At 39.3% G+C, this 17,821-nt stretch overlaps 1 protein-coding gene across 1 annotated transcript in view; it reads left to right on the forward strand.

Moving 5' to 3' along the window:
- Positions 1–5,792: 5,792 nt before the first annotated feature.
- LOC101850572 overlaps positions 5,793–17,821 on the forward strand; it is a gene marked incomplete at its 3' end in the record, with an annotated part of 61,823 nt that continues 49,794 nt past the window's right edge. Inside the window, 2 exon segments of the mRNA XM_005101203.3 lie at positions 5,793–6,486; positions 7,623–7,653. Of these exon segments, the coding sequence (XP_005101260.2) occupies positions 6,418–6,486; positions 7,623–7,653 (100 nt within the window).

Raw genomic sequence — 17,821 nt, forward strand, 5'->3', positions numbered from 1 at the left:
TTAAATGGGGGAGGGGGGGCGGAAGCGTAACAAGACACCATCCCGGAGCTCGTATTGCTAAGCTGTGTTGGCACATGTAATATTGGGTGTGTCTGTTACAGTCAGGGTGCTAAGGTTTGTTTGACTGGTTGGGTTGAGAGAACTGTGTGGCTCTCGCTTTATTCAGACATAGGCCTAGGCCCAGCGATAAGGGATTACCAAAATAATACAACGAAAATATAAAGCCTTTCTCAGCTCATTCGAATCCTTGTTGGTTGCAATATACAAGCAAACTTTCAGCTAGCCACCCGTGCACTATAAGCACGACGGAAGCATGCAATTTTGTCACAGGCCTCGATGGAAGTTATCACAGAGTGACAAAAAGAGTAAATTAATGATTGATTGGTTGTAAGAATTGGATTTTTTTTTTCAATTGTTTTTAACGAAAGAATATTCATTTTCAAAATTTTACAGAGTAATTTAAATTTGCTTTGATTTACATGCAAAAAGGAAGAAATATTGAACAACAAAAGCTGTATTGACATTTTAGAGGGACTATCTCTACACCGCCAATTTGAAGGTGGAGAATAAAAAACTTAAGTTACAACTACAGCGTTAAAGTGCTGTAATTAAGACTGTCATCTATACTCAAATACTTAAATACAACTTTGACAAACTGGGCCTGTGACAAACTGGGCAGCCCCCCATTCAGGCCTAGGCCTAGCGATAAGGATTGCAAATAATAAAAAAAAGAAAAGATAAAGCCCTACAGAGCTCATTCGAGTCCTTGTTGGCTAAATAAACATATTTTCAGCTAGCTACCCGTACACCATGAGCACGACAACCTGGAGCTGAATGCTTAAACCATCACGATAATATTATTATTGTATTGTTCTCAACTGTCGTAGAGACAATCGCAACTTATCTTACACAATATATTGACGATCGTCTTGCTGTCACCTCTTTGAAAATGTTTACGTTAAATAAAAATAAATACACAATAACTTCCACATAAAAGCAAGAACAAAACACAATATCTCAAGCAGAGACACGGGGGCTCTCGTGGTCTAGAGTTTACGGTGTTCGCCTCTCATTCAAAAGGTCCTGGGTTCGAAACCTGACAGGGACAGGCATTTTTCTTCTGTAAAATTTTCTCATTTCCCTTCCTCTCCTGCTCTCTAATCATGTACCGAACTTTCGTCTGCTTTCATCTCCACTTTCAGCCCCCCCCCCCCCGTTTTGCCAGTTCTCTTTTTCAGCCTTTCTACTGCTACTCCTACTCCTTGGCTCCTTCTTTCTGCTGTCTGTCAGCCACACCCGCTTTCTTTCGATGTACTTCTCTTCACTCAGCCTAGTGCTCTACCACATTTATACAAACTCTTTTTTTTCAAGGGGTGCTACTAAGTCTGTTAGTACCATGCTGGACTGCGACGAGGGCTGCCCTGATTTGAGTCTGCGACTGAGTCTGTCTTAACTTGGTTTGTTTAACTTTAGGCCAAAAGAGTTTCCGTGGTTTTCTGGGCACTTGGCACGCTGCTTCAGTGGAGGGCAATCATTTGGGACAGGCGCGGTTCTTAAAAACATTTTTTAAAAAACTTACTTATTTTCTTTTTTGGGCAAGTGTTTTACGGCGCTCGCAACTGCATAAGGTCATATGAGCGCGCGGGACACGTTAAACTTTTTCAGTTGGTAGGAAATTTTGAAATTTTCCCGGGTGGCGGCCGAAGTCTACTCTTATCGATTTTAGGCCACCAAGGGATCTTTAACGTGCGCAACTTGCACACGGGCCCTTCGAAATTTTTTGCCCTTTCCCGAGAAGGCAGGTGTAGATCTTTCCTACCAGAAGATCAGGGGTGTGGTTGAAAGACAGAAGTAAGAAGGAGCCAAGGAGTAGCAGCAGAAAGGCTACAGAAAGAGTCAGGAGCCCAGAGGAGGGGACAAAGGAGGTGAGGGGGTGTGTCAGAAAGAGGAGACGAAAGCTGACAACAAAGCATTGCTAAAGAGCAGGAAAGGAGGTGAAAGGAGACAATTTGGGAGAAAAAAATGTTTCGGTCGCTACCCGGATTCGGAACCGGGACCTTTGAATGGAAGGCCAACACCTTAACCTCTAGGCCAGGAGAGCGCAGATAGTCCAAAGAGTGGAGCACGACCGTGCAGTGCAGCCCAAACTTTTGAAATGTTATTCTGTTTCGTAAAGCACTCACAAACAGAAAAGAAAAAAAGCCCACCACAAGCACTAGCCAAATCTTTAATGAATAAAAAGTCCTCGCTGGTGCCTCAGCGGCCATTGCTGTTTTCATAGCGCCTTAAAATATAATAATATGACTATGCCATGCCAACGTCCTATTCGTACGTCGTGTTTTACTATCGTATCCATATGGCGTGGGGAACTCTGTGCTACCACTTTCCATATAGGACATTTGCTCGTTAATCCGATCTGTGCGCTTGGCATAGCAGTCTGTCAAAATGATTTTATGAGAATTGCTGAAAGTTTCAAAGAGATCTTCGTACTAGAGGTATTCTAAAATGTGAAGAATACAACCCCAGGGTACAAATTGACTCCAGGGGGTACGGATAGGGTTAACTAAACATAATAGGATGTTCAGCAGTGGTGATCTGACCTAAAAATCACTCTTTGGGATATCCAAGCGATGACGACACTCGAAGCGAGTTGGGAGGCACATTAATATTAATAAGACGGCACATCCCAAGCCGTGCTCTTGTCGATGCATAGCTCACATTCAGCAGTCTACCCCCCCCCCCCCCCGGCAATCTCAGAATGTACTTTCGATTCTAGATCTATATGCTAATAACATGTAAACCTCCGAGCAATCCAGCGGGTGCTCAAATGAATCACAATAGGTTCATTGTCTTGCCACTAGGCCTTTTAAATTTAGGTCTTGCTCCGACTCTGTGACCGTGAACTTGGGCCAGGTGAACGTGGTATAGTAAGTTAGGCCACCGTCTGTTGATTGTGAGTTGTGCCTTTCAATAGTGTAGAGTGGAGTAGTGAAAGTATTATTACTTGAGTCTTCAGTTCCAAAGCAGGTAGAGAGCCTCCAGGCCGAGGCCAACATACCACCACTCTCACTCAGACGCACACAACTCTCACTACAATACGCAGTAAAACAGAGCTCAACACCGGAAAATCCAGCTCACAACAGCATTTTCGAAACAAACCCAGAAACCATAAACAAATTCCAAAACAACGAAAAACTCATCAAACCCTTCGGCCTCAGAATCCTTGAGGACCTCAAAAACTTACACTTTTCCAAACAAGACATCCAACAAATTCCCCCGACCTCCCTCCGTGGCACCTCACCAAGGCAAAAGTAGACTTACAGCTGACCACGCACAACAAAGAAAGCACAAACACCAAAACTTTTAAAACAGAATACAAAAAACTAATAGATAAATACCCCGGTGCGGAGCTCATCTTCACAGATGGCTCCAAAAAAGACAATGAAGTGGGCGCCGCAGCCCTATCTCCCAACAATACGCACCAGAGGAGACTCCATCCTGAAGCCTCCATTTTCACTGCGGAGGCCACTGCCATTGACATGGCACTGGACTCTGTAGAAAATTCTCCTAACAAATCTTTCCTTATCCTTTCTGACTCTCTGTCTTGCATCACCTCACTCACAAACTACACACTCTTACACCCAAAAATAGTTAGGCTACAACAGAAAATTCATACACTATCCGAAACAGGAAAAAACATCATGTTCGCATGGATACCCGGCCATGTGGGCATCCGAGGAAACGAGCAGGTGGACGAACTGGCGAAGAAAGCTTCATCCCTTCTGCTGGGATCAACGACAAACACTCTCCCACAGACTGACTTTAGAAATAAAGTCAAAAAGTACACCTCCAGTCTGTGGGAGAGCCACTGGGAAAACCAGAAAAATAATAAATTATATGAAATTAAACCCAAACTAGAACAGCGAAATCCTTCGGATCTCTCCAGAAGAGACGAAGTCATTTTTACTCGATTGCGCATCGGACACACGGCCTTGACCCACAAATACCTCCTACAGGGAGATGAGAAGCCGTTCTGTGTCGGATGCGACACAGATTTTACCATTAGACACATTTTAACAGAATGTCTAGACTTTGGAGAGATCCGAAAGAAATATTATAAATGCAAGAAATTGCAGGATATTTTTTCCGTCGTTGTTCCCAGCAGAATTAAAAATTTTATAAAGGCCATTGGCCTTTATGACAAGTTGTAGAGTGAATTTGATATTATTAAAAATTTTTATTGTTACTTAAAAGTTGTTTTAGATCACAAATGTATTTACACCGAATTTGAATATTTTAACTTTTTAGCATTTTAAAGTAAATTAGTTAGCCAGTCGTGAAGTGAACTTTCGCAGAGGTGAACAACTTGTGTTTCGCGCGCTCATATGACCTTAGCAGTTGCGAGCGCCGTAAAACCTTATACTATACATACATAAAGCAGGATGAACGAAATTCATTTTTAGCTAACAGATATATATGTAAAAGTATATGTATAGTTCTCGAAATCAAAGCAGTAAATAAAAAAGAATGCAGGTGAAAGCATTAATCCTCACCAACCCAACGATGTTAAGATCCTACTCCATCCCATTTACTAAGCCCTTAACTATCTTCAACCTGTGGTAGTTTAATTTGTCCCGTTTATAATATACCTACAGGCATCCCATTCTTTGTTTGAAAGCGGACGTCGCTACGATTGACATTGTTGCGTTTCGTGTTTTCTTCCCACACAACTTACAGTAAAGCGTTGTAAAATTTTGCTGTAATGACAGTTCTGGCTAGATCCTTTAGACTGTCGATCTACTGCAATTTTCCGAGAATAGCGTACACGCTTAAGCCCTTATCTATCAGGGTACTATGTCAAAGTTTGTTGGAAAGCATGCTGCTACTGCCACATTATTTAACGACAGGTCTGTTATCTTCCAAAACAGGTATACCATCTACCCCGCACGCAAAGAGAAGTCTGGCGTTATAAATTATTACAATCGTATGTTGCATGTGGTGTCTCTACCCCCCCTCCCCCCCACACCCCACCCACTCATTTACCAACACATATACTCACTCATATACCATCTCATAATTATTCCTGTGGTGTACTTGTGTGGGTTCATAAAGGTATACTCAAATTAAAACAAACACCGAGTTCAACAACAGTAGTTTAACTCACTATTTAGAAGGCACTCCCCTAAAAGTTTCTACGTCCTTTCTACCTCACGTCTACGCTACAACTAACTTACATTCAAAGCCTTGGCCTCCACTCTATGTACTCTCCTATCTTAGTAAAATGCCCGGAAGTAGCGAGTCATAAAATTCATTGAACTTGAGGGAGCGGTACCAGGAAGCAAGGCACATGGACAAACAAACAACAACAGACAGCCGAAATAACATCACCCACTCTATACCTACTGGTATTTGTAAAAGAGCGAGAGGCGCAGCAGCAACATCCCAAATTGTTACTTCATTATTGCTCGTAATAAAGTCTCGACAGCTAATGACAATCAACAATAATGCAGTAGGCTATAGAGAGAGAAGCCGATATTCTTTCACACTGTAACCACTGATTCATGTGTAGAAAGGTGCTTCGTGGTCTTGGCTGTAGCAAGACTGGTGTTTTGCCCTTAGTTTAGGGATCAATGGCGCCGACCACGGTGAGCACGCTTCGCGGCGAAGTTTTTCGTGGAGGGCGAAGAGCAGCTGCCATGACAGCGCGGAACCTAGAAGTGCAAGTCTGTGAGATATGAAATAATCTCTGTATAGGTCAAGGTGACACGCCCTTATCGGAACTCGTCACAAAAGTGCTTGGCGGCTATTCAAGTAAGCGACTGATCTGTTTTAAAACACTGGATAAAGGAAGTGACACAACAGTCACGAATACAGAAAGGTACATTCGAGTCATACGACGCCGTGGGTGGATCCCAACGAGGAAGTAAAGTCTTGATTGTGGCAGCCATAGCTAGGTTTGTACCTTTAGGTACCTGGAAAGGAGATACCTGTCGACCGGGACTTGATTTCTAAAGTTAAGCAATTCGTGTCAAGCCTGCTTGTGAAGACACTCATATTGTGATGAAAGAACTGTTTCAAGATTCTGTTTGCTTTGATCGGTCTCTGGTGAATGACAGCCTTTCGGGCTGTGAGAGGCGGGATACAAGAGTTGAAGAACGGCTGTTTCTGTTGTTTCTTACATGAAACCTGGAAAATCAACTACGTGTCTGTGTTCGTCTGGAAAGAGTTCCATCTGTAGAGTTGACACGAGCAGTTTGGAGAGGCTTTACCGTTAAGTAATTTGGCTTTTCAAAATTGAAGTGATTCCAACATTTTGGTCCGTAGCGACACTACACTGTTTGCTCCATGCCAAGACCAACTGTTCAGAGGTATACAAGACAGTGACAGACTGGTCTCAAACTTGAGGTCTAGATTCTCATGTCTGCTTTTACCCAAGTCATGGGAGGTGGGACTTTGAGTGTGATGTTCCTCTTTTGTGTCAGCTTGGTAAGTACTTACTTTTCTTTTACTTTTTCTGCTCTGGTGTGATGCTCTTGTACCGCAAGTTGTCGAGGGGCGAGGTGGCATGCTACTGTTATACGTGGACCACGTGTGTTGCTCTTTGGATCGTCATGTTGCTCCTTTTGACGGTGACTTTGACTCCGTAGACCCATCATTTTCTTGGTCTTCCTTTTGTCTTAAAGCCATCGAATCTCATATGTTGAATTTTGAGTGCTGACCCCTGTTAGCAACCCTGGTGTGATGCTTCTTGTGTTAGATGTCCAGTTTCCCAGTCTCTTTGCAACTCTCTTTCTCCCCCTCTCTTTCTCTCTCTCTCTCTCTCTCTCTCTCTCTCTCTCTCTCTCTCTCTCTCTCTTTTCTCTCTCTCTGTTCCTTAAAAGAGTTATTCATAATGAGTGACAGTGACGTGCAGTGTACAGACTACAAAAGAAGTGTCAAAGATTTTTTTCTCAAAAGAAAGTTATCCTTCAATCGTTGTTTGGTTAGTGGTCCTGATTTTTAGATAAGAGTACGGAGGCATGTTTGAGAGGGTATATTTTTAACCCTCTCCCTGTCAGTTATTTTATAGGGTCGAAGGGCCCTCCAATTCAGAACACGGTAAAATAAATGTTCTTTTGAGTTCTTTGGCCGGCATAAAAGGAAATGGGTGGATAAATGTCAAAGGATGGATAGTCGGTTGGGTTGGACAATTTTGTCCGACAGTATTACCTTGAGGTGACCAATTTCATTAGTTCTGAACAATAGTCTAACTCTAACTGATCTTACTAACCCAAGCGTTGTATTGACCAATGAAACAAACCTCTCAGGGATGAATGGCCTATTCTTGATTTTTGATAATTGTAGAATGAGGGCCTTTTGGGCAGAATGTTAGAATAGGTAGGCTATTTGTTGTGTGGACATTGCCAAAATGAGATCTCTGGATGTCGAGGCATATTAGTCTCAAGATCGAAGAGAGTTTATGTGTGTTAAATATCTAGCTCACTCTGGCTTCACCTTTCTACTTTTCTTTAGTTTTCTTGATAACCCCTGATTTAACGAAAGTTGGTACCAATGAGTGTTATAACGTATACGTTCCATGTATATTGTGAATATAGATTACCTTTTATTTCTTTCTTCCCTAGGGTTGGATTGTGGGCACAGCTACAGGATCAGGTGTGTATATTCTTGTGTGATGTGATGTGTGATCTGTGATATGGTGTGATGTGATGTGTGATGAGTGGTGTGATGTGTGATGTGTTGTGTGATGTATTGTGTGATGTGCTGTGTGATGTGTGATGTGTTGTGTGGAGAGTACGTCATTCTACTTGTGAGACGGTTGTGAATCCTGTGCTGCTATAAGCAGAGACATTTTGACTTCTTTTTTTATCCTTTGCCAATTTATATGAGATAGACGCTATCTGATTTGTAGAAAAAAGTGCGTATGATAAAGTCCAATAGTGCATTACGTGCATACGTAGTGTGACAAGTAACTGTTACTGATAGAGATTCCATGATTATAGATGTAAGTCATTGATCTGAGAGCAATGGTGATTTTAGAAATAATGATGGTGATGAGTGATGATGTGGGATTTTGTTTAAGTAATGTTAGCGTTAGTCCTATCTTCCTCTGCTCCAATGAGTCACGAGGGATGTGGGCACCCTCTATCCCGTTCCCTAGCCTACCGGGTCTTTATATTATATATATATATATATATATATATATATATATATATATATATATATATATATATATATATATATATTATATATTAAGCCTCTTGTCGACATGCTGCCTCTGTCTCCTCCTTTACAGTCCTCTCTTCCTCTTTTCTTGAAGGTCTATCGTCCTTATATCGGACTCTTCTTTTCTATGAGCACGTGTGTTACTCTCTCGAACACCTCTAATCTTCAGCACTTTTATGACCTAAATGTTTTGCGAGGGCCGTAAAAGTCTTACTGAAACAAAACGAGTCCTCCCTTTCCTTGAAGGTTCAAATGTTCCTGAATCTGACTTACCTCTCCCTTCTTGAACCTTAGTGGAAGCACCTAGATCTATTTTTTTAAAAAGAAATGGGTATGTCTGTTATCATGCCTTTGAATTTCCCTGTGTAGCTTTTTGTATGTTTGCATTTTCAGTCCTATAACCGGCTTTTGCTTTCATGTACTGGTGCACACCAAGTCATCCTGTTGTTCTTGAACTTTGCTGATTTTGGAAGTTGTCGTGGCCATCCACCCACTTGAGTTGGTCATGTCAGAGTAGTATTTCAACACTTGTATCTAATCCATGTTATACATGTATTTGTAAGTGCACTGTTTACAAAGGGGAATTTATGGCGAACATTTACTAAATGAACTGAATGTTGTTTGTTCCTCTCTTGCAGCACCTCTAATCTTTGGCACTTAAATGACCTTAATGTCTCGCAAGTGCCGTAAAACTCTTACTAAAACTAATAAGCTAGTGAAGTCGAAGATATGATGCAAACTTCCTAATGTATTTAGGTATAGGGTCTTGATACCTATTTATAGTTGTACACCACAGTGCACCTATGGTCAGTATACTTTTTACCAAAACTCCTCTCTGTTGTCACGATTTCACACAAAAACTGATACAAATATCAACAATGAAACAGCACAAGGACACTTGTGACCCATAACCTACTAGGATATTTGTGTGAATGCCCATCTCTCCAGTACTATAATGGGAATCTTTGTGTGGAAAGTAAGTCTGTACTGCACAATAATAACCCAGTCCCCTGTCCACATGTTTACTAATGAGGACAATTTCCTGAGGGGATTTTTTTCACTAACATAGATATAACTGATTTTTTAAATTCACCAAATTGATTAACCAATCAGAGAAGAACTTATTTTTAATGTATGTTGCTCGTTTTAATTCTAATTGCATTTACTGACAAACATTTTGTAATTATAACTCTGTGTTGTTGAAATATTGGTACCCTGTAAGTCTAAAAATGAAAAGTGCTGACCAAAAAAAAATTGTTTTCCTTATTTGCATAGAAGAGATAATAAACTAATGTAGAAGTAGAACACAAGATGCTCTGTGACATAACATGAGTGGTTGAGGGAAAGCTTAAGGCAGTCCTGATGTGAACAGACAGAGAAACACTTTTTCAAGACTTTTCTTTGCTGTGTTCTTTTCTGTTTTATGCCCTTACTACCGAGGAGAACGTTTGAAAGTATTATTCCGATGTCTAGTTGTCTCTTGTAAATTTGAGTACCAAGTGTTTCTCTCTCAATATAAATGCTGATGATTTTTAAAAAGTCTTTCTCTTCCCTGGATAGGAGTATAGATCTAGCCTAAGTGAGTAGTTTTAATATGGTTATTCCTTTATTTATTCCACTTGTGAATATGTTATTTAGTAAAGCACTTAAGTTTGGAGAAATGTTTTATAATGAACAAGGATGCTTTGGTGTTTTTATTTCATGATTTAGTCTTATGTATATTCAGCTAAATCAGAATTATTTCCCTCCCTCTAGTAATTTAAAATCAAGCCTTGATATGTGTATTCCCTGACTGAATGCTGTCCTGTCCTTAGGTTGACTTTAGCATCTGTTTCTCTCCACGTCTACCCAATCACAGGACACTTTTATTTAAACAAAAACATGTTTTGAAACATGAACGAAGCATCAGTCAACTTGCCATGCCATCAACAATTTAACTAGACGTGTAGGCCGGACGATGAATGTGCCGAAAATCTTCAGTGTGATAATGAAACTGGCACATGTTTGTGCCTCCCCTCCCTGTACTATAACGGGATCTCCTGCTTAGAAAGTAAGTGTCAACCACATAATTCTACACCTATAGAACGGGAACTGTACCACGTGACCTGTGAGGAATTGAAGACCGAAAACAATGGCGTCTTGAGGGCACGATTTGTCGTTTTCGGAAGTAACCCTATAGCTTTTAAAGCAAGAGCGGCTTTTACAAACGAGTGAAAAATGGAACATTTACTGTCAAGTTTGTAATTTTGAGTTACAGAATTCACTGTGCACCCTAGAGATTGGAATTAAGGTTTTAAATTGTTGTGTTTTTGGGTTCAACAACAGAAACAGCAGACATAGAGAGTTTATAAATATAAGATCTACAGAACTGTGAAAAAATTCGTAACACGGATGGGATTGTTCACAGCACTTCTAGCTTCTCACACACATTTTGCATACGCATATGGCCTACGTAATTTTTTAGTAGCAAAACCTGTTACAAGAAATTTGTTTTACACTGAACATATTTTTTCACTAGATCTAATTTAATGTTCTCAAAACATGCGTTCAATAATTAGCTTTATGTCGCCAGCAGAAGTAGAAAAAAGGACGGACTTGCTTTTACAAGAGATTCAGCTATAACTATAAACTGTAGAAACCACTGACTGGGATTTTAAAAAAAAATATTGGGCTAGTATTTATTAAAGAATTTTCTTTAAAGAAATTTCTAGAATAATATAGAACCTATAGATGTGTACAAATGTTTGAAAAAAATACCCATTGGTTAAGACGAATTGATATAGATCTAAGTCATTGTGTAAAAGTAGGAGAATCTAGATCTAGTTGTTCGATAGTTCAGTAGCCTAGATATTTGATAATAAGTTGCGCATCTAAATTTTGACCGCATGCTACAGTAGTAGAGATAGCGTATTATTTTCATCCGAAACATTCATTTCCACATCCATACACCTTTTTGGGCCTTTATAAGCACATGTAGTCCTACTTTAATTGTGTTACTTTCATAACTGTTTTTGAAAGCAATTTTAATTCCTTTCACTTTCACTACCCATGCGCGGGCACATATAATTATGATTATAATTTAAGATTCCAAATCTGACGAATGTATTATTAAATAGCGTATAATGCTGAGTTAGCCAATGCATTGCAATGCGCGCTATTATCAATTATTGAATTGTATCAAGACTTCAATTTGATCCGTAACAAGAGACCACTTATTTTTTTTTATACGTGTTCAAATATGTGTGTTTGTTTACTGTGCGCGGGCATTAAAGATTCCAGGTCTGACGAATGTATTTATTAAATACCATAGGCCTATAGGGCAGGGGTGGCCAACGCATTGCGATACGCACTTTTATCAATTAATCGAATTGAAACAGAACTTCAATTTGATCCGTAACAAGAGACCACTTATTTTTTCTTATATATTCATGTTCAAAAATATGTGTTTGTTTACTGTGTGCGGGGATTACAGGGGGACAAGCCCATCCCCTCGACATGTGATCCAGGGTATGGGGATACATTTTTCTCAAAATGCACACAGCGCTGAAATCCTTGACCAGTGATCACACACCATGGAACTCTTTCTGTTGTGACTGTAGACACAAGTTTCTTCATTATCACATCTGAATGAGCCTATCATTCATGCATTAGAAATCACACTCCCAACACACCGAAAATGACTTTGAACATATAATCTACTAGCTGCGCCCCCTTTCGATGAAAGGAATGATCGACGGTGCCTATACGTTCTTATACTAACCGTTCTCTGACCGTCTATGCCGGTGCTTTAATATCAACTAAAAAAAGTCATTGGCCTACTATATTTACACTCTAATGGAATGGGGCAATAAATCTTGAGAGATGCAAAAAATTATAAGGTCTAGATCTATACTCTCAAAACAAAACGCGCCTCGCGAAATATCACTTCCGGATTTTCTAAAATTACAGAGACAGAAGCGTCGGCCTACAAAAGTGATCGGCGAAATAAAGAAATTTTGCTTTTTGCAGCAAAACTGTCTCAAAACTGAAAAAACCAAGGGCGCCATGCTCTGGAGAATATTTTAAAGAATATTTTGGCGAAAACCGCATGTCGATCGATGCAGCCATTAAAAAGCCTTTTGAATAGCAAAATTCGGCCACCACAAATAGATAATAGATTCAGGAAACATATGCCAGTTCCACTCTTGTTAACTTTGTTTTGCATTATTGGCTTTTATGTATAAACCAATATTTTATGGCCTTTTCTGGGAAGGACTTCCGTAACGAGCGACCACCCCATCAAACGCAATAAAGAAGAGGCCCAGACCTAACCCTACCCTTAACCCTACCCCTAACCCTACCCCCAACCCTACCCCTAACCCTACCCCTAACCTTAACCCTACCCTTACCCCTACCCCTACCCCAAGCCCTCAATTCTGCTCTGTCTCATAGTGGTCGCTCGTTACGGAAGTCCTCCCCTTTTCTGCATTTTTGTGTTTTTGGCAGCATGTATAATAGGCCTATGTATTTTATGTGCAACCGACACATTCTCCAATCTCTTGTATTTGTTAGACTCGCACGTGCTTTAAACAAAACATGTTGTTGTACACACTACTGGTGCAAACACAGAGATGAATTCTGAAAGTGAGAAATAATACATTTCCTCAATACAAGCTCTATTTATTCATCTCTTTCTAGTAAATTGGAGAAAAGGCTTATATTGTTCATTTTTGCTTGCTTTGGATGGCCTTAAGTTTAATGACAATATTATTGTAGTGAGCATGTTACTGTCAGTGTCCCCTTTATCGTAGATCTAGTACTGATCAAGACTATATCTAGATATTTTGCCAACAGAATTAATGTTCACAATTAGTGTTATTATCAAGTGTATTGTGATTTTGAAGATCTTTAGTAGATCTAGAGATCTAGATCTATCTACATCTAGATCTAGATCCCATCCCATCATTTAAAAAACAACAACCAACAATACAAATACAAAAACATTGTAACATTGCCAATTATGACATATTGTTGGCAATGAAAATGTTCTAGACTATTTCACTATATTTCCTCTTCGAAGAAAGTTTTAAAATACTGATGTAAGTTGTCTTCCAAGCCCTACCACTAGCATCAGCGTGCATAGCAATGCGAAGCCTCGCTGTGCGGCGCAGCCAAAGGTGCCCTCAACAGGCCGCCATGTTTTAGTTTCAATTCGTCACAGCGAATCAGCGATCGCAAAGAGGGAGTTCCGCTTCTATAAGTGTAGAATTCTGTGGTGTCAACCAAGGAGATTAAAATGGAGGATGCTCTATTGGCGGCAGTAAAAATGCCTTCCACCTGTGTTGTGTGTAAGTGTAAGAACCGATATGATGCTGCACAGGTGTTGTTTTCCTTTAAAAAAAAATCTGAATGAAAGGGTTTTTATGCCCCCAGCGACACAATTTAGATCATTAACATCTATAACAGGCTGGCTCCTGCGTTACCTGCCAAGGCCAACTCTGGCTGAAAGGGATACAGTGTGTAACAACACCCCAGAAGAAAGACCGAGATACTTGATTTTTTAAAAATATTCTTATTCTTATGTGTGTGTGTTTGTGTGTGTATTCGTGTACGTGTGGGTGTGTATGTATGTATATATATATATATATATATATATATATATATATATATATATATATATATATATATATATATATATATATATATATATAATACATATACTTTTTAATTTAAAGTACATATTGCTTTCCATTGGGTGTGCAAATTAGAAGCTATGCGCAGCAGACTTTTATTTTGACGAGACAAAATCTAGAGTCTAGGTTTCTATTCGTGTATCTTGTTTTCATATTTACTAATCATATAACACACCTTAGAGTATTGAGTTCAACCAGTCAGTCAGACTTGTTTTATGTTTTTAAGCCCATTCATCTCCTAATTACTATAAGGCTACTGTTGTCTAAATGTAGATATCGAGAGACTCCATTAAAATATGAAATTAATACCCAACAACAATAATGATGAATATCTTTTATGTTAAAGAAACACCAAACCATATCAGATGAGGGTAGGGGGTAGGGTGGGTGGATAAGAGTTTGATAGAACTCTACTCGGGTTAGATCTAAATCTATTGTTGCTGTCTTCACCTAAGATCCCGTAATTTACTATTCCGGGTCACTTAAGATTCCGCTGTTAAAAAATAAACCAACCAAAACAACAACAAATTTTACTGCACTAGTCATCCCTAAGAAAAACCACCCCCTCTGAAGCGTGAAGGGACTAAAATCGCTGCTTTCCCTATCGTACTTTATTGAACAAAAATAATATTCAAAGGTCACCCATGCTCATGCATGGGATCACATCTCCGCTATTTATCACGATGCGAAGTACAAGTTTGTTCCAGACGCAGGGATTTTACGACAAAGGGATCACCCCCAGGTGTGAACTCCTCAACGACACCTTTGATTTTGCCGAACATCGAACTCGCAATAAGAGCCTACCGCCTGAGCTTACAGCCAAGGCATGATTGGTTAGGTAAAGCCAACAAGGCCGCCTCATACCCATGTCCATCAAATTATCAGGGAGGCATGTAGAATAATATGTCAACATGATTGCCCATCACCACGAACGGCTGCTGAGTGATCACTTCATTAACAAGGATGGAGGAAAGCAACGACACAAGCTAACAAAGACTGTACTATTCCTGCATCGGTTAAAGTAAGTTTTGGCCTCATTCGAAAAGTCCAAAGGTGCTGTTATTTCTCTTTTTTATATTTGAAATTATTATGCGTTCCACTTTGTGAAAAACAGGAAATCAGATTATAGTAATCAATAATGGGCCTATTATTATTTATAGACCAAGACATAATACTGTTAGCAATCAGATAAAGCTGGCATCGACCCCCTTTCATGTTCGCTGTTCCTTACACATAAAGCTAGTTATGGCACACGCCCAGAATCATTCAGTCATATATTAGATTCAGTTTAAAAAATACATTTTTCACCATTTTAAATTATAATCAAGTCTTTTAGCGTCTTGAAAGATTATCTTTACAATTTGGTGTGTTTGATAATTTTATGATACTTGGATAAGTTTCCTTCTTATTTTGCCGATCTTCTTAATTTTTAAACTAGCTATATAACATAAAACTCTTAAATAATAATAATTGAACAGTTCCTAGACTTTCTCATTTGCCTAGAACAGTCCGTATCACACACACAGTATAATTTGTTTCTCCATGTCATTCTATCCATCATCCCATCATAAGATCACAATCTGTCTCTCTGTCTTTTTCTCTCTGTCTCTCTCTGTCTCTGTCTCTGTCTCTCTCTCTTTCTCTCTCATTCTCTCTCTCTCTCTCGCTTTCTCTCTCACTCTCTCTCTTTCTCTCTCTCTCTCTCTCTCTCTCTCTCTCTCTCTCTCTCTCTCTCTCTCCCTCTCTCTCTCTCTCTCCCATCCCCTCTTCCTTGAGTGAATTCCCCCATAAAAAGAAACCCCGCGGTTCGTGATTTAGGCCATAGTCGGCGGCCATATTTGCTCACCACCTCGGCGTGCTGCTCGTGGCGCCGCGAAGAGAGAGAGAGAGAGAGAGAGAGAGAGAGAGAGAGAGAGAGAGAGAGAGAGAGAGAGAGAGAGAGAGAGAGAGAGAGAGGAGGCTCCATTAGTTCTAAGCTCCTTCGTGTCAACTCTTCTCTCGGGGCTTCAGAGGGATTCGCGCTTATTCCAGTCTGGGTTCTTTCCTGCTTCCCTGTGTGAACATTGGCACAGCAACCCCTACCCTTATATGTATTAAGTTATTATATCGCTGTCCTTTATTGGTGAAGACCAGAGATTTGTCCTTGTTGTTATCAAAGAAATTCTGTAAGTTTTCGGAGAGTCAGTGCCCACTATCTTGACCTGTTAAATGGAGAGAGTCTGTGTTCTGTTTTTTGAAAAGTTAGTAGTTCCTTGTTAGTCCAACGAAAATACAACCAATACGGAAAAATATGAACAGTAAACAAAATATGGAGAGTCTATTGGGACTAGATGATAAGTAATGGGTTCTGTTCAATTTCGATAGGGTTTCATTATTGTTTGAGCTGTGTTAAAACATTTGACATCCAGCATACACATGATACATACATGTATGTATAACATACTCGTATGTATAATACAAGTTAACAATTTTAGCATTTCCATCCATGCTCCTTTGTAGATGCTTGGCTTGTCTCCCCGCTGGCCAGCCTTTTGTGCTCTTGTCCAACTGTTGACTTCAGCGAAGTTGACATCCTGCAGTTCTAGGAATGTAATGTTCAAAACAAGAACCGTGCATGATCTACTGTTTATTCTTTAATGTATTTTTAAGGAACCACTTTATATTTTTCGTACTTATACACAGTTACCCTGTCAGCTGTTTAAAAAATCGTTTGATTAATTCTATTTACTAACCTGTGTAACCGTGAATAAATACAACTTCTGGTATTTCTTGGAATTACCGATTTATGTTGTAAATGAAACTGAAACCCAGGGTAGCTTATGTGTTTTAAAAACTTTTTTTACCTTGTGATTTTATTGCTCGCTTTCACAAACTGTTTTTATGATGAGCAAATAAGACTATCAGTCAGTAGTTTGTCAAACCATACACCCCCCCCCCCCGGCTACAGTGTTATTTACTTTTATCCTTCCATCTCGCAAACGTTTTTTTTTGTTTTTTTTTTTAAAACCTAGCTTCTGCGTTTGTAGCGGCCGCGACCCGCGAATAGCGGCCGCGCTTTTGGAATTTTTCAAAAAAGTCAAAACAACAAAGCTACTTCATAACATATTAGATACGCATTTTGATAAGTTTTAAGATGTCCATGTGTATCTATTTTCATGCGGAGAATATAAGTACATTACATACTATTTATATTGCTCTCTGCTGTCTTTTATTTTCCCCTCTTTTGTGTGTTTTAATTTGTTGGAGTATTAATTTTTCAAAAAATTGTTCTGATGATTTGTTTTTCTTTTTTTGCGAGTTTATGCAGCGTAATGTCATTAAATTAATTTTATGCTGTTCCTACCCTTATATAATGTGTTTTGATTTTTAGAGCGTGTCTCCACCAAAACCGAATACTGACACTGGCACGCCCCAATGGTGTGTGATTCCATAATTTACTTGTAATATCCTGAAGGCCTACTTTTTCATGAATTACACACATTTAGGGTTAAAACAGCCAATCTTCGGATAGGTGGACACGCGCCTTTATTTGTTAATTTTTGTGGTTATTTATCCGTGCTGTTCTAATTTTAATTTCATTCTATTGTGAAATCTTTATTATTCACGTTTTTACCATGTGGATGACTACAACTACAAATTATAAATGATATTCTGGATGCTTAAAACAGAGCACAAGAAATTCTGGTGCTTTAGATTGTTACCTCTATCAATATATTGCTATATACGTCATCACAGAGAATTGAAAGCTTAACAATTAATGGCAAATTATTTGGCAACTTTTTTCACTTTTTGTGGCAACTTTTGGCCACTTTTGGAAAAAAAAATGGGAACAAACGCAGATGCTAGTTTAACAGTTTGTTGTTGTTGTTGTTGTTGTTATTATTATTATTATTATATTATTATTATTATTATTATTATTATTATTA

The sequence above is a fragment of the Aplysia californica genome, unplaced genomic scaffold (genome assembly GCF_000002075.1).
Source record: "Aplysia californica isolate F4 #8 unplaced genomic scaffold, AplCal3.0 scaffold00273, whole genome shotgun sequence".
In the NCBI taxonomy this organism is placed as follows: Eukaryota; Metazoa; Mollusca; class Gastropoda; order Aplysiida; family Aplysiidae; genus Aplysia; species Aplysia californica.